This window comes from Sinocyclocheilus anshuiensis, unplaced genomic scaffold (assembly GCF_001515605.1).
Source record: "Sinocyclocheilus anshuiensis isolate Anshui unplaced genomic scaffold, SAMN03320099.WGS_v1.1 scaffold50, whole genome shotgun sequence".
Classification (NCBI taxonomy): domain Eukaryota; kingdom Metazoa; phylum Chordata; class Actinopteri; order Cypriniformes; family Cyprinidae; genus Sinocyclocheilus; species Sinocyclocheilus anshuiensis.
Window position 1 is genome coordinate 3,318,796 of NW_015542382.1, and position 22,415 is coordinate 3,341,210.

General features: G+C 35.1%; 3 protein-coding genes and 1 pseudogene across 3 annotated transcripts; 3 read left to right on the top strand and 1 right to left on the bottom strand.

Annotated features, from left to right (window-relative positions):
• LOC107692698 (endonuclease domain-containing 1 protein-like) overlaps positions 1 to 1,842 on the top strand; it is a 12,600-nt pseudogene extending 10,758 nt beyond the window's left edge.
• Positions 1,843 to 1,865: 23 nt separating this feature from the next.
• Positions 1,866 to 3,193, top strand: LOC107692699 (endonuclease domain-containing 1 protein-like). The gene is made up of 2 exons (XM_016491861.1): positions 1,866 to 2,147; positions 2,681 to 3,193. The coding sequence occupies exons 1-2, from the start codon at positions 1,866 to 1,868 to the stop codon at positions 3,191 to 3,193; spliced, it is 795 nt and encodes a 264-aa protein (XP_016347347.1).
• Positions 3,194 to 4,226: 1,033 nt separating this feature from the next.
• On the bottom strand, positions 4,227 to 14,506 carry slc29a4b (asolute carrier family 29 member 4b). The gene is made up of 11 exons (XM_016491906.1): positions 14,393 to 14,506; positions 12,399 to 12,524; positions 11,614 to 11,745; positions 11,385 to 11,498; positions 11,122 to 11,250; positions 10,960 to 11,034; positions 8,813 to 9,081; positions 7,802 to 7,934; positions 6,699 to 6,886; positions 6,370 to 6,610; positions 4,227 to 4,957 (listed from the first exon to the last, which is right to left on the bottom strand). The coding sequence occupies exons 2-11, from the start codon at positions 12,520 to 12,522 to the stop codon at positions 4,806 to 4,808; spliced, it is 1,557 nt and encodes a 518-aa protein (XP_016347392.1). The 5' UTR covers positions 12,523 to 12,524; positions 14,393 to 14,506; the 3' UTR covers positions 4,227 to 4,805.
• Positions 14,507 to 17,083: 2,577 nt separating this feature from the next.
• Positions 17,084 to 22,383, top strand: LOC107692668 (pentatricopeptide repeat-containing protein 1, mitochondrial-like). The gene is made up of 8 exons (XM_016491834.1): positions 17,084 to 17,639; positions 18,602 to 18,742; positions 18,851 to 19,069; positions 19,176 to 19,277; positions 20,117 to 20,821; positions 21,260 to 21,376; positions 21,548 to 21,730; positions 22,148 to 22,383. The coding sequence occupies exons 1-8, from the start codon at positions 17,205 to 17,207 to the stop codon at positions 22,319 to 22,321; spliced, it is 2,076 nt and encodes a 691-aa protein (XP_016347320.1). The 5' UTR covers positions 17,084 to 17,204; the 3' UTR covers positions 22,322 to 22,383.
• Positions 22,384 to 22,415: the final 32 nt, after the last annotated feature.

Here is a 22,415-nt window from a genome sequence, read left to right on the forward strand (position 1 = left end):
TTAAATCGTTGTATTCCACCTCGTACCGTTACAATTGATAGAGAATCACTTAAGAGAATTTGCTGTAGGCCTATTCCACATAATAATATGCAATAAAACAATATACAATATGATTTGTTAACACGTAGGCTACCTAGGAGCTTGCGGCATGAATCCGTGAGTACAGTTTACAAACCCGAGGGAACGGATTGCGAAAGCGTGCGCACGGATTATGAATTTGTGGCTACGGATTCAAAAACCGAAGGTAGGCCTACGGTTTACAAAATCTGAGCGCACGGATTGGAAATTCGTGAGTACGGTTTATTAATCCGTGGGCACGATTTGTTAAACCGAGGGAACAGTTTAAGAATTCGTGAGTACGGTTTATAAACTGAGGGGACGGATTGTTTTTTTTTCTCCTACAGGTGACTTCCCGGGCTCCGTAGTACGTAAGTCTCAAGCGATATGTCAGTAAATATGTTAATAGACTTAGGAATTGGCAGAATTTATTTTTAATCTAGTAAAGGATAAATACTGTTTTTCTTTAAAGGATATTATTGTGTACTATGAAAACAATGCTAACAAAGGTCTTGAATACATTGTTAATTTATTCATATTACTGGCAAAATTTTATATACATAAACAAAAATGTTTAAATTCATCCCCAATATTTAAGGTATTTTTAGTGGAATTTGATTGTTTTATATCTTCTCTGAAATTGTTAAAAAACAGAAAGTCATTAACATGTTTAAAATATTATGACATTAATTAGTAACAGTGCCCGTTACTAATTAATGTCACACTTTGTATAGCACTGACTGTCTTATGCTATGCTCTGTTTGTTATTTGTTCTATTTTCATTAATAAAAAAAATAAAAAAAATGTTAATAGACTTGAACTACTTAGTATAAAATAAATGCATTTTAAATCTATTACTTTTTTACTAGGGTAGATGCTTCTTTAATTTCACTTGTTATGGATAGCACTTTTTAAAGTTAGCTTTTTTATTGACTTCTATATTGTTTGTTAGCCCTGTGTTATGTGATCTTCATTTTTACTATTATTTTAGTCCAGCAACTGATATTTGCCTAATTTGTAAAATGCTTTACTGTGACATCACATGGGGATATTGTCACAAGGGCTATATCTCTCAACATAAGGTTTTGCGTTAAAGGTCCATTTACACGAATATAGTTGTAATACCTACTTCTGTCCTTCAGACCAATCTAATTTTTCTAATAACAGTTAGAAAGTTACTTACTAACTTAACTTACAAGAGTAAGTTAACACAAAAACAAACAACAACAAAACTTCAGTGCGTGTTGAATTAAAGTTTTTTTTTTTCTTTTCTGGGCAATAACAATGTAAAGGTTTTGTGGGCAATAATTATTTATGAATAAGTAAATACATACAGAGGCCTACTCTTCCCTGAGAAATATTTTGTGAAAAGACACATCTAGCCCATTACCTTGCTTATGCATAATCCATGCATAATATATATTTAACAAATAATAGTCCAACCACCAGAGAGAAAATATGACATACAGGAAGTACCTTTACATATAATTATCAAGAGTGTATCATCATAAACAGGAGACAAATAACTCATACAAAAATGAATAATAAAAACAATGCTCAAAATGGGAGCTATAGAAAAGTTGTCAGGGTAATTGTCTGATCTTTTTTGCATCACAATATGCACATTATCTGGGTCAACCAGAAAACTCTTAGCCTGACATGCCTAACTTAAGCCTTAAAAACAAATTTGGTGTTTTTCTAATTCAAGTAAACAGGATACTTGCATGACTAAAAAATGTGAAAGAAAAGTATCACATGTGGTTCTTATTCTTGCAGAGAACTTGATAATTCATCATCTCCTCTTCATCATGCTGCTGCTTCTTCATGTGCTGATGCTGTCGCTTCTCTCCGGTGGTTCAGCCAGAGTTGTGTGGGATTTTGAGAGTGAATGTCGCCAATTTTTTGCAAATGGAAGTTCACCTACAAGATTTCCTGGACTACAGTACAGACAGATCTGCCAAATGCGAAAGGATGTTGATTATTATGCCACATTTTATGACACCGTGAACAAGATCCCTGTGTACTCAGCCTACAAGTTTGAAGGGATAATGCACTGTAAAAGACGAGCTAGTTGGTACATTGAACCTAAAGTAAGTGAAACATTATTATTTAATAATAAACATTATTATATTATTATCTAAATTAATTCTGTTTACACTCTAGTTTACACCAATACAAAATTTATAGTACATAGTGAAATCTTACCATCCATTACTGAAACACACAATCCATCCTAATAATACCATGACAATACTAGAGTAGAGCTTTAGTAATAACATCAAGAAGTGTCTGTATTGCAGTGAATTTCTTGAGTGAAGTGCTGTAAGTCAAATCGACATTTAAGTCTAGAAGAAAAAGACATGGCTTAATTTAGAAAACCATACACATAAGCACTTCATTTAGTAAACAGAGAATTAAATAACGTAGATGAGTAGATGAATGATTCCAAAGTAAAAGAGTTTGATGTTGTAGCATGTTTGTGTTTACACAAGTGTGTTGTGTAGCAGGAAAAGCTGAAGGATGAATGCTGCCTATGAACTGGAATGTACTTTTGTTTTTTGCTTTTTCCTTTTCTTATTTCTAGCATTCTCAAACATATCTTTCTCTTGATATAATATTGCAGATTGATGATAATAATGGAGGACCAAACATGGCATCTGAGGGGTCTGTGGATATTCAAGTACGTGGAGACCGTCAAGCTCTTAATAGAGACTATTACCGCTCTGGATACCACAAAGGTCATCTGGCACCAGTCTACCTGGCAAACTCACAGAGCTGTGCTTATGCCACCTTCACTCTCACCAATGCTGCTCCACAAGCTGATCATTTTAACAGTGTTTTATGGTGGGATGTAGAAAAATCGATGGCACAATATCTGAAATGGGGATGTAATTTACAACCAGTATACATTGTGACAGGGGTGGTACCAGGCACTAATTACATAAACAATAGAGTGAATATTCCCAGTCATTTCTGGACTGCATACTGCTGCTTCGACCAGAATAACAGATGTTCAGACTCATGGGGAGCCATTGGAACCAATGACAATAACTCCAATATTGAGGAAATGAGTGTGTCTTATTTAGAGGAAGAGTTGGAAAACCTTTATGGAAGAACATTTCAGTTGTTTCAATAATAATAACAAAAGCAGACAGGGGTTACATAAAAATAAAGCCTCACTGAGCGATTAAACTTTGCAAACATTTTTGAGGGAACCTATTTTAAGTGATGTTTTATGCAGATCATTATAATGTCGTTACACTTATAATCACTATAATATTTCACTATAATCACTATAATATATTATTATTATTATATAGTTTCATTTTTAAGTTGTTTCAACAAATCTTAAGTTTGCATTCATTTTTAGGGAATCTATATTGAATGATATGTCGCATTTCTTGATCAGAATGACAATTATCTGTAAAATTATAATGAAAATGATTTGATTGTAACTTTTATCATTATAATGTCTCAACTGTAAAACTATTAACCTCTAATAAAAATCATTAATACTGCAAACCTTGTACTGAATGCTTTTAGAAAAAGTACATGTGCATTTGCACTTGATTACAGATTTAGTTAGCTTATATGGTATCTGACTGACGGTATCAGACAGCACTGTAAAAATAAAAGGTAAGGACATCATCGATATAGACATTTCCATTAACCCTAAAACATAATGCAACAAAGTGCAACTAAATAAATAAGGGAAATTCCTTAGCTTTTTTTGTTGTTGTTTTGTTTTACAAAGAATCATAAAAATTGTACCAAGCTGTCTGTGATGATTGCAGGGGCTCTATATTTTAACCAACATCAATGGAGAAAAACAAACAACAAAAATTTCAGAAAAAGATAATTTTGAGTTTAGTTTATTAGAGCAAATGAGTAAAGATTTCATTATGATTGATTTTGGATTTTATTTACTGGATTGAATTTGTCTTGACTCTGAACTGGTCATGGACATAGCCTACTGCAATTGCTAAACAACCTGCAAACTTCAACAAAACCTACAAGCATAGGCGTTCTCAAAATGACAACCTCCAATCTTTTTCTAGCCTTTTCACTTTTTTTATTGATAAAAACAGTGTAAAACAACAGTAAATGACATGATGAGAGGGAAATGACTCCACAACTCGTCCAGTAGTCAACAGTATAGTCAATTTAACATGTCAGTCAAACAACATCTTTTGGCCAGAATAAGATGTTTTGCAAATAATTAAACTATTTGTTACCTAAGCTTGGTTTAAGGTGAAAGTGGAGGGTCATAATTTGAAACAAGACACCAACACGACTATATCGACCAGTCATAAAGTAGAACTATAAAGCATACCTTACAGTAAATTACACGTGGTGGCCATACTTTTAAACACGACAGGAACAGTCATACATCATTTTGTTTAACAAGACGATGGTTAATCAGACAGTCTTGGATAATACTCTAATTAATATCTCAACACATTTTATATGAGCCAACATCCCTGATGAACAAATCAGCATATGTAGCTGCTCACCAGCATGTGTTGTGTTTTAGATGCTGGTCCCCACAATGAAATTCTAATATGCTGGTGTCCCAAACTGGGATTCTTACCTTGCTTAACCAGCAGACTTTCCTTGCATAAACCAGACTGGACCAGTATACAAACGCTGGTCTAAGCTGGTGTTTTCAGCAGGGATAGAGTCTGGAAATGTTCTTTATTCTTACATTAACAACTATACAAAACAGTGTACATGTGAGAGAGAGACACTCAGTGGCCGGGCATATAGCTCTGTACTGTGAGTGTGTTGTTGAGTTTCAGTGTGTGAGTAGAATGTGCCTGTGAGGTCAGGCTGTATGTTGAGTAAGACACAGCAGAGCCGAGCATCAGTCCCGCCATATATGATACAGTCATGGTGTTCCCTGTAAAAACAATATTGAAAAAAATAGCCGAAGAAAAATCACAAGAAAATTGTAATATATCAGTTGCTTCTCATAGACAAAAATGAGATTAAATGGTAAGCAAATGGAGAATTTTGTTTAAGTCTACTGCTTCCCAGCTAGAAAGAATTCAACAATGAGAAGCCTCCAACAATTTGCCAACAGTCAGAGATTTCGATATCAACTCAAATAGCCTACTGCACATCAAATGTTCTAACAAATTAATAGAGCTATGCTATCCACATGAATTTCATCTCACTGTTTTTTTTCTTCAGTACTGGGATTCAGGGAACTGTAAATAAATTAATAATTAAAAAAAAATGTTATGTGTCAAGGAATTCTATTTTAAAGTTACACTTTTTTTACTACACTATGTGTAACTGCCCTCTAGCTGTTGAAACGTAAAATTGTCAGTTGCTTGTGAAGGATGGGCTTCAGTGTGGATGGAACTGATGGTTTGAAATGTACACATCTACCCATAGTTACAGGTAATCATCTTATAAGAGCGAATGTCACATCAAAACTGCAAATATATTAATATTAATAACGAAAAAAGACGAATATTTTAATAATATGTCTTGAGGCTACCACATCGCACAACACGCGTGTTAATACCCGGTCTCTTTATTTGCGGACATGATGTAAACACGCACGAATAACAATGGTATGCAATTTCACTCTAGGCTTAGGTTTTCTATGTGCATGAATTCTGTAGAATTTAGTAGTCAACATTTCTAAAAACCTATACAGTATAGCTTTAGTCTGTTTAAAAACATTTCATATATTATGTATTGTATTAGCATACGTTCTGTGCAACCAAGTGACAGAAAAATGTGTCAAGTACATGCTTTATATTGCATTAAATGTAGTAGTCATTTAGGTTTTTTGGTGATGAGGGATTTAAAAAAAGAAATATGTAAAACCCCAAACAGCTGATTTACATTTGGAACAGTGTTGATTTTGTGGTGATTATGACAGAAAATATAAGCACAATTACTGAAAATGATTAAAAAACAAAAAGCTACAAAGCTCACCAGAGCAACTGATGAACTCATAACAGGTAAAATATGAAAAGACCTTTGGGAAATATTAGGTATTTATTTCTGGTCTGAAGACAGGTGGTTTAAACTTTGATAAGCTGAATAATGCATCAAATGAAATGGTGTATTTCTATTTAGAACATTTCAGTGATCATCTCTAACTAATTTCAGAGTGGTAAATTTGATGTTTTGAAACTCAAATCTAAAAATTCGAAACTAAACAAATCTTTACTAAAGTAATTCAACAATTGCATTCACCTATTTTCTCAATGCATAACTGATAACACTCACAGCCCTAAATCCCCTGAGTGACAAATGTTTTGTCATAATTACTCATGTGTCAGCCATACTCACCTGCTACTTCTCGCTGCTGAAGTGGCACCTTGCCGGCCGCCTGTATCATTGGTACAGAGCCAAGGTAACCGTTACTGATTCCCAGCATCAAGGACAGGCCGCAGGGCCAGGCTGGGTGCGCCAGCAGGGGGCGCTGCACGGGCGACACGCACATCACAAACAGGGGCAGGAAGAGAACGCGCAAACACGAACACACCAGCAGCTGCACACCACCCCACTCATATGGACACGCTGCCAATATCTAAAGAGAGAAATAAAGAACTTTGAACATTTGCCATTTTTAAATCATACTATATGCTTGTACATGACATCAAACAGCTTCATTTCACCTTGCCCACAAAGTCTGCCATGTTGAACAGAGCCATGGTGAGAATAGGCAGCCATTCTCCCAGTGTATCGTTGCGTAACTCTGACTCCAAACCAGGGAACAGACACAGAGTGATGAAATATGTCACCAAAATTGAGAGCATATAGGGCCAGATCACCCGGGCAACAGCACACCTCTGACCCAGCAGCTCTGTAAGAAAGTCATCATATGCTATGTCAAAAAACTTCAGTCCTAAAATTCCAATGTTAATTGAACTTAAAGTAACAGTTCACCAAAAATTAAAATTTGCTTACCTTCAGGACACCCAAGATGTAAATGATTTTGTTTCTTCATCAGAACAGATTTAGAGAAATTTAGCATTACATCACTTGCTCACCAATGGATCAATGCAGTGAATGGGTGCCGTCAGAATGAGAGTCCAAACAGCTGATAAAGACATCACACAAGTAATCCACACAACCCCAATCCATCAATTAATGTCTTGTTAAGTGAAAAGCTGCATGTTTATAAGAAACAATTCTATTATTAAGGCGTATTAACTTTAAACCGTCGTCTCTATTTAGTCCATAATCCATTATAACATTTCCTCCTGTGAAAAAGTCCATGCCCTGTTGTCCTCTCACATCAAAATCCACTGACATATTTGATTAGAACTGATTTTGCTCGTAAACTGTGCTTGATCTGTGCATATTTCTCTCCTGATTCTATTCACTGGAGAGAGCTATATTATAGAGGACTCGTCAGTCTGAAGTTAAAAATGCCTTAATGATTGATTTGTTTTGTACAAACATGCAGCTTTTCACAAGATGTTAACTGATGGACTGGAGTGGTGTGAATTATTTGTGGATTATTGTGATGTTTTTATCAGCTGTTTGGACTCTCATTCTGATGGCACCCATTCACTGCAGAGAATCCATTTTTCCAAGTTATGTAATGCTGAATTTATCCATATTTTCTGATGACGAAACAAACTCATATACATCTTGGATGGCCTGAGGGTGAGTAAATTATCAGTAAATTTTAATTTTTGTGTAAACTATAACTTAAATTTTTAGTATGTTCACTGAAGAGCTACAGGCGTTTGTGATTAAACCTATAGCTCACCCTTCACGCTCATCCAACTCCTTTTGGTGTCTGGTTTGAGCACATCAAATCTGACGTATATTCCGTCTCCATGGGAACCGTTACCCAGATTAACTGCATCAGCTTCGTCAACTGTGCTTGACGCCACTCCATCCTAATTTGTGGAAAAGCCACGAGTCAATGTCAATTTTATCTTTTGTCTCAAAATCTGGTTGAGCTGTCTGCTTACAACAAATATGGGGGAAATTAAACATTTTATATTGACATGGATCTATTTTCTTTGAAAACGTTTTAGAAATGAATAAAAAATATATTGATAATAAATATTTTACTTAGCTACCCTTGTTAAAAAGATATACATTTTAGCATTAAAAAAAAGTACTTATTGTGGAAATAAAATGCTTAAAGGGACAGCTCACACAAAAATAAAAAATTCTGCATTTTTCAATTATTCATTTACTATAGATGTGCTTTAGTAGTTCAGCAGATTTAGTCAACACATGAAAATAAGTGTACTACTTTAAAGCATGATAAAACATAACGTTTTAGAATTTACTTTAAAGTAAAACTTTTAATTTGACATTATTACAAAGTGCACATTTTAAAAGTGTACTTACGTATGTTAAGAAACATAATAAAGTGTACTGGTTTTATTTAATTAATATATTTTCTCCAAATACAGTTTTTTTTTTTTTTGGAAATTAAGATCTAAGATTTCAAATACACTACAAGTGCATAGTTAAGTACAATTAACTTCTTTTTGCTAAGGTTTCTCACAGTGCATTGTATTGTTGCCCTGTGTCAGAAGTGTGCATACGTCCAAAAAGGCTATTTAGGTAGGGAGCCTATTAAGTTTTGAAAAACCTATTACACTCATTTTGTTGCTATGGTTAACTTAAATTTTCCTGCAATGTAAGAAGGAAAATAGTTAGCCACAGACCGATAGAAACCTTTTAAAACCTGTCAGTAACATATGGATAAAGAGCCCACACCCAAAAGTCAAGCGCAAACCATTATTTCGTGTGAAATTACCTCTTCCTCTGCGCTGCTGTCGTAATGTATCTGATAGCCACTGTGCTTTTTTGTCGTAACATTATTAATCTGTCCTTTGAGCCAGCTGTGGCGAGCCCTGTCGGTGTGATAACGGACAAAGTGTGTCTGTCGCACCACCACGTGTAACAGAAAACAGAGAGTCTCTATTGAGACAGAGAACAGGAAGAAGATGATGGTGTTGTTCTTCTCGTCTTCCACCAGCAGCTTTGTAAAAATGCGACTCAGAGAGACAATAACTCCTGCAGTGCCTGAAACAACCATAATTGACAGAAAAAACAACATCAACTGCAATACAAACAAACAATACATATGATGAATAAAAATTGGGTGAATTCATATTTTGGGACTAATTCATATTACCATAATGCCAAAACTATATAAATAAAATTCTCATTACTGTAATGTGAAAAATGTTTATATCATATCTATAATTTAATAATAAAATGTAATAATAAAATAGTATTTTTTAAAGAATCTGTGTTTGTTGTACTGCCTTTCATTTTCAAACAAAAATGAAAATTGGCCCTCTATTCATATTGCTTTCTCCAGTGAAAAAATTGTGTCATCTGAATCAGGAGAGAAATATGCACCGATCAAGCACTGTTTAGAAGTCAAAACAGTCCAAAACATTTCTAAACAAATATGTTATTGGATTTTGATGTGGAAAGACAACAGGGGATGGACTTTTACGCTGGAGAAAGTGATATTATGGATTATGGTGTTTTGGTCAAAAGTGATGGTTTAAAGTTAAAATACCTTGATAGATTTGTTTCTTACAAAAACACAAGATGTGCTTCACAAGATGTTAAAGGCACAATATGTAATTCTCGCCGCTAGAGGGCGTGTATTCAAAATAAACAAAGAGACAAAGGCGTAGTTTGATGACGCCGTGACTGAGTGTGGAATCATGGGAGTTGTCGTCTTCATCCCCACAGCCGAAGCAATCTGACGGGACTCGGGCAGAAATCATGTTCATGGATGAGCTATTGATTTATTAACGTAGTAGAATGAAGCAGGGTGAGGCTGAAAGACGTCGAAGCGAAACGAGGCCGCTGAACGAGCGCGACACATGGCTCAAAAGCAGCGTAGCTTTTATTATGCCACAGTCGACTGCTTCCGTTCCTTCCGGTCGTGCGTATGTGGGAAAAAACAGCAGCGCTGTTTTATCATACTAGATACATTTGAAAGTTCTGTTATAATGCTACTCTGTGCGGTCGTCACCGGTCTATTAAAACGCACAACATATTAATTCGTCTTTGGTGTTTCCATGTTTTCTACAAAAAAAAAATCGAGGGGTTATGACGTCACTGGCAGGCGACACAATTACACTATGGACATGGTTCGTGTCACTAGTTAAAATGGCTTATTTCTCTGGATTTAAACATTCTTTGAAACATTTGGGATAATGTAAGTACACAAGTCAGCAAAATATATAACACTATTCTAGTGGTTTTTGGATATTTTAATAAAAAAAATCGTACATATTGTGCCTTTAACTGATGGACTGGAGTGGTGTGGTTTACTTGTGGATTATTTTCATGTTTTTATCAGCTGTTTGGACTCTCATTCTGACGGCACCCATTCACTGCAAAGGATCCATTGTTCAGAGTGTTGTCATGCTAAATTTCTCCAAATTTTCTGATGAAGAAATAAACTCATCTACATCTTGGATGACCTGAGGGTGAGTAAATTCTCAGTAAATTTTCATTTTTGTGTGAACTGTAACTTTATTTTGTGGATACTTGTGGATTATTGTGATGTTTTTATGAGCTGTTTATTCTCTCATTCTGACGGCACCCATTCACTGCAGAGGATCCATTGGTGAGCAAGTGATGTAATGCTACATTTCTCCAAATCTGTTCTGATGAAGAAATAAACTCATCTACATCTTAGATGTCCTGTGGATAAGTACATTTTTAGCAAACTTTAATTTTGTGGTGAACTATTCCTTTAATTATTATATTAATTACTATTACTAAATTACTGAGAATCTTTATTGATAACAATATGACTAAAAAAATGCATTACGGTAATGAGAATGGGGTACAATAATGTGAAGAAATATTACATTTATTCTAATATAATGGTTATAATTTCAGTCATGTGGTGATGGAAGTTCGGCTCACTCTCTCCAGTCATCACGCCCTGTGTGTACCTCTTGGGCAGCATCCCAGTGTAACCATAGAAACTGGACTGCTGCACTGTAAAGGTCAAAAGAACAATGTTTACAGAACACAAAAGCACAATGTAGGCTGATGGAAAGAGCATGATTGCTTGTATATATTCACCTGTGCATCCAAATGCAACAATGGCAATTGCAGCCAGAGTAAGAGCATAGGACTGCTGAGTGTCAAACAGCTCCAACCAGACGTCAAATACACTCACAAACACCAAAGGTCCCAATGCAAATAGATATCCTATTCATGCAACACAGGATATTTAGTAATTTTGCAATTGAATAATAAGAATATGTGTGCATATACATAGAAAATGGTGCGAAAGAGCTTGTGAATTTTATTAATATTTTGAGGTGGTTTTTGCATGTTCTCACCCACACAGATGCGAGTGTTTAAGCTCAGTCTCTCCACGAGTGCGTTGTTCACAATGACAGCACTGAGAGCCACCAGAATATACGTCAAACTCATGTCGAACACAACAGAGGTGCCTGACAATGGAAGAGAAGTATTTTGACTGTGCAATGCATAGTTGTCGCTTATCCACCTACAGCTCTGTGAATTTAATTTTGTCTTTCCTGTGATGTGTGACAGGTTGCATCACACCTGTGAATTTGTGGTGGAGGTAGTCCACATCGGTGATGAAACTATTGTATGGCAGCAGAAAGCCGACACCAGCCAACAGCATGGCAAAGTAGATGCCATGGTAGCGATCATCAGGAATGGATTCCTCTGAGTCTGAAAATAAGACATGAGCTTATATGAATAGCAACCAGAAATGACAGAGCAGCTAAGGCCTGTTATCTATACATAAAAATCAGCTCTTTTTTGTTGTGCACGATGGTGTCTTACACTAATGCAGGGTTTCCCAAAATAGGATTTTGTAAACCCCAGGGGGTTTGTAAGGAAACTGCATGGGGTTTGTGACTTGACAAAAAAGCAAATAATGTGAAAAATAAAATTAAAATAAATTATTTTAAAATTCAAACAATTGAAATAAAAATGACCAAAAAAGATTAAATATTTTTATTGTTTATTATAAATATTACAAACCAACACTGGAGAACCATGAATGTATGTGCTGTTGAATAATTGAAATATTCACTTAAAATCTCAGAGGGAACTTCAAGTATTGGATGGTAATGGATGTCAAAGGGGTTCGGCTGACAAAAATTTTGGAAATCCTCGGGAACTGAATTGAATTTTGGGAAATTCAAGCATCATATCCATATCCATATCAATGATAACCTCATGCATGCATCATATGCATCAATAAATATGCACTGACTGCATTTTGTAAGTGCAATTTAATGCATTATTACATATGTGCAATTTTTTTATGGCCCGGTTATTGCTTGATATAAGCTGTGTTGTACATATCTGTAACTCACCCTGAGCACTGTGAGGTTTTATCCTACCCGTCTTCTCCTCGTCTGGCAGCTGACTAAAGCTGAAATTCGTGATCACAGACTTCTCTCTACCCTGCCGATTCCTGCTCCACTCCTCGGAGTACATATCTGGAAAAATGACAGAATTCACACATGGGAAATTTCATGCTGTCAAGAGACAGATGAATTCATTGGGATTCCCTTACGAAAAAGAAGTTTATTCAAGTGTGCTATTAGTATACTTCTTTTAAACTAAAAATAGGAAAGTATACTTTTATTGAGTACACAACTAGTTTACTACTGTTATACTTAAAAGTATACTTTTATATACTAGAAAGTGGGCCAATTTAGTCCCAAGGAGTATTGAAATAGTACACTTACAAGTATACTACTAGTACACTGATATTTGTATACTTACTACATAAAGTATACTTAAAAAATATACTTGAACTTTACTTAAGTATACTTACTAAAATAAACTTGAAGTATACTACTTTTTGGTAAGGGTTGTCATGTATGCTTATAAAATAACAAATAATAACAAACATAAATAATCACATAATAAATTTGTGTGTATGTGTGCATATAGATGCTAGTATAGAGAGGACTTACAAACGTTTTTTCTCTATCATATCTAAATAATTCATTCATGCTGCACATTATAATGTAGTGATATCTAAATTCACTTGAATATTGACATTAAAAATACACCTAACCAGAGAAATATTAACTGGAGTAAAAAGTGTGACAACTTGCCCCAGAATCTCCACAATGCTTATAGACCTAGGCTATGCTGTGCAGGAAAATTCAGTTCTTTTGTTTTATGCAACCAAGTATTGCAGTGGTTCTATATTTGTTCCTACACCTGTTTTCCTTTGAAGCATCTGGGCATGGATGTGTTGTTTCTCTCCTACCAGTTGACTTTGAACGCGCGCGGTTTAATTTTACGGCATGTTATGAAACCCACTGAGTCAGTTAGTCTAGGTCAGTGTTTCCCAACCGGGTGCCATCTGTCGAGAGCAGGGGTGCCGTGTAAAAAATCATTTTTAATATTTTTAAATTGCTAAAATGTTCAAAAAGCAGCTATATATAATATTCATATCTGATGTCGCCAATAATTAGAGATGCACTGAAATTCCGGCTGCCGAAAATTAGTTCACCGCTCAGGATTCACTGTCACGTGGTGTGACGCTCTGCGTATTATCCAAAAGGGTCTGGGCTGCAGCTGGCGCTTGCACTCTCAGACGTGCACTCTCAGGCTTGCACTCTCAGACACTTGCACTTCCGCTAGCGACGTCACTTGCAGTCTTTATTATTTTTTATTTTGCCATGTTAAGTGTTTATGTTTTTCTACGGGAGGAAAATGCTTAACAAGAGACTTTGCGTATTGCGTTCATATTCTGCTGTTCTGTGGCCACGGATTTGCGGATCTTGTCTTTTTCTTGCTCCAGGACCCTGTAGGTTACGGTACTAAATTATATAATATATATAAAAATAATTTTATCTAAAAAATATCTGTATGACAGTATATTCTGCAGTTATTCCCTGCTGTACCGAATATCTATACTTTTCAAAGTATCATATCGAAGTTAGAAATTCAAATATTGTGACAAAATTAATTTTGTAGGGTGCCGCAAATTTGTTACTATTTCCAAAGGGTGCCGCGACTAAAGAAATGTTGGGAAACACTGGTCTAGGTGATAAACGCGAGATTAACATTATTGACACGTCGAGGTCACCTGACAGATCCACCAGCTATTTTTTTAGAAATATGGAGCCTCAACGTCAAGCCTGTAGTGTAATTTTTACGGCGGGAAAGTAAAATTGAGATACTATATCACATTTCTTTTGGAAAGACGGATCATTTGTCTTGTGGTTATTTGGCATGTCTCTATACATATTCGCAATTAAATGCAATCGACACGTACAGTATGATAATAACTGAACATGAATCAGAGCTGTCGCGCGCTCTCCTGAGTGGATAACAGGTCTCTTACCTGATGTGGCAATGTCATTCACTTCCTCCCACGCGAATAATCTTTAATTACGATCCAGGGTCTCGTTTTCAAGCGATGTTATTTGAGGATGCTCGTTTTCTGCTCCTTCATTCCCTCTCGAGGCTCCCAGCCCTCCTGCGCAAGTCACGGAATCATCACGCGCTTAACAATTGATCACCGGGGCTAGTTATATATATTTGTACTTGGAAGTACATTTTAATCATTATGTTTAAAAAAAATGTTTTGTTGTGCTTTAAAGGACTACACTTAATTTGATGTTGAATAACATAAAGCACATTTTAATTGGTTATAATTTTAACTGTAGGGTTATTTTATATTTCATTTTAAGTTAATATATTTTAAATAAATTATTAAATTTTAGCTTCATCATTACAAATATGTTTAAATACATAACATACAAATTTCAGTAGAAATTATGTTTAACATATATTTTAGGCCTTTAATTTATAGTTTATATTAATTTATATCTCAGAAATTATAAATACTTAAGTGGGTCAGAAAAGCATTCTTACATTTAAATAATTGCATTTAATATAAATTTAAACTGCAGTATATTTAATTCAACTGCAAATGTATTAAGCATCCAAAATTAGATTAAATTCTTGTAATTATTTTTCTTATTCTTGTATATTATTTGTGTGAGGAGTATATGTTTTAAAAGTTTAAAAGAACATCAGACAGCAATTCTTTTTAAATACTTTGCATGTGAAGAGAAAGATCGAGTAATTTTGTGAATGAATTTTAAATTTGAGGAATTAAATTTAGGGAATTTATGAGATTATAAAGAATGAATATACAGAACAAAGATCTAAATGTGCCTTGATCGTGATGAGTTTTATTTTTATTGCAAGTAATCCATCTTTTCACTAATATCTCACTCAAGATAATAAAAAGGGTCTACTATTGATACAGGAACATTGTGGGAATACAAATTTGTTTACCGGAATAATCTTGGTCACTATATGAACTGTTTTGTGCCATTATCAAAGAATTTTGCAGCAGCATAGTGAACTTATTTGTTTAATCTTCAAAGTTTTATTTTAATAATTTTATTAAACTGTGCAAGCCAGCCTCACAATAACACGATAACGCTTATAGAAACAGTTTCATTTTGGAAGAGTGGGATTTTTCTTGCAAAGCATGTACAGTGCTCTCCACTAATATTGGCACCCTTGGTAAATATGAGCAAAGGTAGCTGTGAAAATAAATCTGCATTGTTTATCCTTTTGATCTTTCATTCAAAAAATTTACAAAATTCTAACCTTTCATTGAAGTAAAACAATGGAAAGTGGGGGAAACTCACTTTATGAAATAAATGTTTTTCTTTAGTTCACGTTAGCCATAGTTATTGGCACCCAATTATTGCAACGTCCTTTTCCCAAGATAACAGTTCTGAGTTTTCTCCTATAATGCCTGATGAGTTTGGAGAACACCTGACAAGAGATCAGAGACCATTCCTTCATCCAGCATCTCTCCAGATCCTTCAGATTCACAGCTCCATGTTGGTGCTTCTTCTCTTCGGTTCACTCCACTCATTTTCTCTAGGGTTCAGAGCAGGGAACAGAGATGAGCATGGCAGAAGCTTGGTTTTGTTTTTGTGTTGTTTTTGATGTTTGTTTTGGATCATTGTCCTAATGGAAGATCCAACCATGGCCCATTAGAAGATTTCTAACAGAGGCAGTCAGGTTTAGATTTTTTATCTGTTGCTATTTGATAGAATCCATGATGTCATGCATCTGAACAAGATGTCCAAGACCTCTGGCAGAAAAACAGGCCCACAACATTAAAGATCCAGCAGTAGATTTAACCGTAGGCATGGGGTACTTTTTATCCCTGTTTGTACTAAACCCATCTGGTGGGTTTGCTGCCAAAAAGCTCTTTTTTTTTTGTTTCATCTGACCAAATTACTGCCCTGATGGTGGAAATGGGGATTTTCAATGCTTTAGCATTTCTTAGAGCCACTTTCTATTTTGTGAAGCTCAACAATCTTGTTCTGCACATCAGAACTATATTAATTGGTTTTACTCCTTGTGATGGATGATTAACGGAATTTGACCTTTGTGTTCCTCATATTTATAATCCTGTGGCACAGGAAGTCATGGCTTGACAATTTCATGTTCTTAATCACCCCGGTGTGCTAAAAAAATGTAAATATGAATAGGAATATACTTCAGAGATATTTTACTGTAGGGGTGCCAATAATGGTAGCCAACATGCATTGGAGAAAAACATTTATTTCATAATGTGAACCCCCCCCATTTATTTTCACAGCCGCCTTTGCTCATATTTACCAAGGGTGACAATATTAGTGGGCGGTACTGTATGTATTAACGTGTGTATCTAAAATCGCTTGTCATTGTCAAGTGAAGTTTGTTATTCCAATACATAATTTCAATATTAGTCACTAGATGGCAGTTCTATGATAGCGGTGACAGTTAGTGCTGCAGTTTCAAGACGAACACACTATAAGACCTACTAATCGATCCCGCTCATCTTCATTTTATTCTTTTTTTATTTCGTTAGATAAAATTGAGAATTGTTTAATTAAATTGTACGATTATATCAAAATGAGTCTTATTATTAAAACTAATATATTATTATATGGAACAGAGTAAATAAATAGCTCGATCATAACATGATCTATTAGTAATGTCTTCCGTTATAGCATCATGGCGACTTCCAGTAGAAACAGCATGTGAGGAATTCTAGCAACTGTTTCTACCGCAGTTTATGTTTTGAAAGGGTGATATGAATGGACTAATTAGTTTTTAACTCAAGATTGATTGCAAAAATGTTGCGTTCTGCACTTCTGAGAGGTATTTTCATACGGAACTTCAGTGTTAATGCTATAAAGTGTGCTGCCGCATCCTCAAATGCGCGCAGATCAGCTGTCTGTCCTTCAGAGCTGCATCAAGGACCCTTGAGATACTTTAGTGAATCAGCTACTTTAACACCTTCAAGGTGGACTGATAGCAACAATACCAAGACAAACGCATCTGAGCATGTGCACGAGGAAGATACACGTGATGTGTTTGGTGATTATTCCAGAAAGTTTTCCTCCAGACGAACCTTCCGCAAAACATCCCCAGAGCAGCTGGATCTGAAATACAGAGATGCGGATGAAGATGATGCACAGCTGGTGGAAAAGTTCAAGTCCAAAAAGGGTCGGAAAAATACGACATACTGGTATTTCCTCCAGTGCAAACGGCTCATCAAAGAGGACAAAGTACGTTGTCAAAAATATCTGATTTAATAACATTTATATGTATTTACTGTTGCAGTACAGACGCAGTGATGGTATCAGACTTATATCTCTTGTGAAAAAAAGTGCACTTATTGTATTCAGTGTACTTCAGTCTAAGTATATTAAAACTGTATTTGCGGATAAAATAATATTAATTAAAAGGCCACTTAAATGCACTTCAAACGAGACAACACTTTTATTTAAGTACACTTAACAAGTTTGCTTCACTTTGCAGTAATGTCAAATTACAAGTTTTAATTTGAAGTATATTTAAAATAATTGTTTTAATAATCTTTCGTTGAGATTTAAAGTACTTATTTTGATGTGCTGACTAACATACTAATGTTATAATTTAACTGTAGTGTGTTGTTCAATGTTACATTTAAAGTTAATATATTTTACTAAACCACTACTTTGTCATTACAATTTACAAATGTATAATTACAAATATAATAAAATACATGTACAAATTTCAATACAAATACATTTAAAATACATTTTAGTTTACTATAAGTGCCTCTCATTACATTTGGCAGTACACTTTAACCATATTTCAAAGATAAGTAATTATGTAATTACATATAAACATATGTAATTACATATGCACTTAAGTCCTACTTAAGTGGGATGGAAAAAAAAACTCACTTATGTTAATCTAATTGCATTTAAAATAAATTTAAACTAGAATAAACTTTCACTTAATTTCAGTGAACATGCTATTGTCAGAAAAATCATATATTTAGTTTACACTTAAGTATATACTGTACACACTTAAGTATGCACAAAAGTATATTTTAGTAATAAGTACTCTATTGTGCAATTACCATTTTTTTGTATACAAGTGCCATATAAATGCAAGTGTATATCGAAATATGTATCTCTGTTCCATATAAACCAATACACATTTTAATTAATTAATTTATTTATTTATTGTGTGCGTGTAGCTGGCCGAGGCATTGGTTCTCTTTGAGGCTGATATGCTTAAAGCTGAGAGGTTACAACCTGAGGAGTACAATTACACTGTGCTCATCGGCGGATGTGGACGTGTCGGCTACCTAAAGAAAGCCTTTCAACTCTACAATAATGTAAGATGACAATGCATTTTCACGTCATTATTTATATTAGGTGCTGCTAATGACGCATGAATGACACACTTGATCTTTGATTAACCCTGTTTGAATATTATCACTCAGATGAAGAAGCGAGGAATCGAGCCATCCGATGCTACATACACTGCGCTATTCAACGCTTGTGCGGAGTCACCATGGAAACAGTCAGGTCTGGAACAGGCATTGAAGCTCAAGCAAGAGCTTCTCAAGAAGAACATCCCTCTAAGAGCCATTACCCAGCATGCTTTGCTCAAAACAGTTGCTCTTGCTGGAGATCTGAAGTCGTGCTTTCAAATTCTGCGGGTATTAACTAATGTCAAAATACCCAGTGATGTGATGATTTATTTATTTATTTTTTGCACTAACGACACAGTAACATCATTTGGTTTGTGTGTAAATGCATGTATAGGAAATGCTTCAAAATGGACAACCCATCACACAAGAGACATGTCATTATCTGCTGATGAGCTGTGTGAAGGACAAGCAGCATGGATTCAGACTGGCTTTACAGGTACTTAAACACCTACTGACTAGAAACACATATTAATAGTGATGCACCAACCTGAGTTCATTTAGCTGAAACTGAAACCTACAATAAAGTTTCAGTAAATACATTTTTGGTAATTTAACTCTTTATGTTGTTTTTCTAAGGTGCTAAATAAACCAGTTGTAGTGAAGTTCTTTGAGAGTCAATCAATATTTCAGCTGAACAAATTTTACATACTGCTACTCTTACATCATTTTTGGTGACATGCTAAGTAATGTGGATATAAATTTCAGCAATTAAAAATATTTGTCTGGATAAAAACAAATTCCATTTCAACCACAATTGGTATTTAATTAGCTCTTCTCTGGTGTTAGTGTGTATTTCGTGAAATTTTATTATCGAAATAGACTATTTCATTTTCAGCCAAAATATTTTCATTTGCCAACATTTCTATCCATATTACTCACACGTACCATCTTACTGACTTACAGTTTTTAAGTTCTTTGTTATCCCAAAAATGAAAGAATCTGCATGCATGTTTGAGTTTCCGTGTTTAACAAATGTAACTCTGTTCTCAAGAAGACTTCTCGAGACTTGGTTTAAATCACTTAATTCATATAAATTCATGTAATGATGCCTTTATGACTTTTTTGGATCTTTTAAATTTGGGTTACCTGGACTTTCAATGGAGGGACAGGAACCTCTCAGCTTTCATCAAGAAAATATCTTAATTTTGTTTAGAAGATTAACATTATGGTTCTTATATGTTTGGAATGACATGAGGGTGAGGGAAAGATGACAAATTTTCATTTTTGGGTGAACAATCCCGTGAAGTACTTCTTTTATTGTCATTTGTTCTGTAGGTGTGGCACCAGATGCTTAAGATTGGAATAAAACCAGACACTCAGAATTACAACATACTCCTGCGGGTAGCACGGGATTGTGGGATAGGTGATCCTGGTTTGGCTTCTGCGCTACTACTGAAGAGAACAGAGGAAGTGACCCCAAAACTCACAAGTGGAAGGAAAAGCCGTAGGACAAAAGTCAAAGAGGAGATGTCGTGTCAGCCCTTAGATATGGATGCATTTGAGAGTGAGCTGTTTGTAGACATGCACACACAGAGCCATGGACAAGCCAAAGAGACTGATTTCTGCCATCCAAAGGAAAAAGATCAGTGCAAAACAGATGCATCTCAAAATGAGACTCAAATGCTGCCTGTATCATCAAGTGGCTCTCTGACATGTCAATCACAAAGTTCCTGCCTCCCAAACCTTCTGGACCCCAGCACTTGCCACTCAGATGTGGTTGCCTTGGGACCTGTGAACAGTGCTTCGGATAGACTTGCTCTGATTGGAAACCTTGAAGGTTTTTTGGAGAAAATGGCCAAAGATGGACTGGAGCCCAACATCAAAACCATCACATTATTGGCTGATGTCATGGAACCCGGCAGCCAATCAGTGCAGAGTTTGATTAATGTGGCCAAAAAGAGTGCTGTCACGCTGGATGAGACATTCTTTAACATTATGATCAGAAGGGTGGCCAAAGCTGGAGACTTGAACGGGGCTAAGGTTAGAAATGCATTTAATCATCTGTTCATAAAGTTCCAGTTTGATTCCCAGGGAATCTCTCTGGAGTTTCATCAGGCCTAATTCAATGAGCATAACTACACCACACACTACAATTTCATTATCATACTGATAAAGAAAAATCAGCATTTTAAGTATTGGTAATCATTAACAATAACAACAAAGAATGGGCAAATGAGCAGAGGCGCCATCATGAAGAAAAAGTGATTGTCTCAGTTAACATAGGACATGGGATCAGCGGATGTTAAACAGATTCTTAAATTTGTACTCCAATAGCTTGAATGAAATATCAGTTAAGTGGTGAAACATCTGCCAAATGCATAAATGTAAATAATAAATAAATACAATTACAAAAGTGCCTGCCAAATGCATAAATGTAAATATGTAAAAAAAAAAAAAAACTGATTTCTTTCTTTGTAGGCTGTAAAAGCCCTTATGGTTAACAAAGGGCTGGTTGCAAATGCACAGACGTTCTGTAGTATTGCTCTGGCTTGCCGTAGACAAAAAGATGCAATGCAGTTGCTTACTGAAATGGAGGTATGAAATCCAATATCATCCTTTTATTATTCATTTTCACTATTAATATACTTAAGGTTTCCTCTTATTACAATTATCAACTATTTCCAACTTCCTTCTAAATATTTGAAGGTGCTTTTTTTTTTATTTTCTTTTTTTTTTTTTTTACATCAATTCATTCTTTTTTTTCAGTCTTGTGGGCTTGTGCCAAACACTCACGTTTACAGTGCCCTGATCAGCCAGGCTGCTAAGCGTTTGGACTATGCTTATCTGCATGAACTTCTTCAACACATGCACGAACTGCAAGTGCCGCCCAATGATGTCATCATCAGACAGCTGGAGTTTGCAGCTCAGTATCCTCCGTCCTATGACAAGGTTAGAAACTGAAAATATGAGACAATCTCATATCAAGCAAGATGTAAGATTTAAGATTTGTATTTGTCACATACACAGTTATATACAGAATACAAAGTGAAATATAAACCTGATCAGCTACTTCGGCTGTGCAGTAAGTATAAATAGTAGATAAAAATAGTAAGGTAAAAAGAAATAACATAAGAAAAGTGAAATATAATGAATGAAGAAAATATAAGAAATTTTTATTAAATTATAAGGAGTATAATTATTAAATTATTTTATAATTATTATTTATTCACTTAATTTAAAAGCACATCTAGGTTCAGTAAAATCAAATGCATGTACTTTGTGAATGTTTTTCATGTTATTGCGCTATGAGCAGGATTGTAATGGACTACCATGGATTAATTATGCCTTTTATCTTTCTTTCTTCAGTTAAAATCACAAAACACATACCTGGACAAGATTGACGGCTTCCGTGGTTTTTACAAACAATGGCTGGAGTTCATGCCTGGCCAGGAAACACCACACCCCTGGGAAAAATATCGATCCCCAAAACCAGAAACGGAACAAGATGGAGTCACCTCACAAAATAAAATTTCTGAATAAATCAAATTCCTGTATGTTGTACTAGTAAATTTGTGTGAGTTTCTTAAGCTTAACTGTGAATTTCTGAGGCATATTTTGTATATGTCTTGCAACA

Bases quoted from the DNA above. Each gene is read 5' to 3' on its own strand.
- LOC107692699 (XM_016491861.1), top strand. From the start codon at position 1,866: ATGCTGCTGCTTCTTCATGTGCTGATGCTGTCGCTTCTCTCCGGTGGT. The intron at 2,148-2,680 runs GTAAGTGAAACA...ATAATATTGCAG, and splicing joins GTTGGTACATTGAACCTAAA to ATTGATGATAATAATGGAGG.
- slc29a4b (XM_016491906.1), bottom strand. From the start codon at position 12,522: ATGTACTCCGAGGAGTGGAGCAGGAATCGGCAGGGTAGAGAGAAGTCT. The intron at 11,746-12,398 runs GTGAGTTACAGA...TCTTATTTTCAG, and splicing joins AAAACCTCACAGTGCTCAGG to ACTCAGAGGAATCCATTCCT. The intron at 6,611-6,698 runs GTGAAATGAAGC...TTCTCTCTTTAG, and splicing joins TGGCAGACTTTGTGGGCAAG to ATATTGGCAGCGTGTCCATA.
- LOC107692668 (XM_016491834.1), top strand. From the start codon at position 17,205: ATGTTGCGTTCTGCACTTCTGAGAGGTATTTTCATACGGAACTTCAGT. The intron at 17,640-18,601 runs GTACGTTGTCAA...GTGTGCGTGTAG, and splicing joins GGCTCATCAAAGAGGACAAA to CTGGCCGAGGCATTGGTTCT. The intron at 21,731-22,147 runs GTTAGAAACTGA...TTCTTTCTTCAG, and splicing joins ATCCTCCGTCCTATGACAAG to TTAAAATCACAAAACACATA.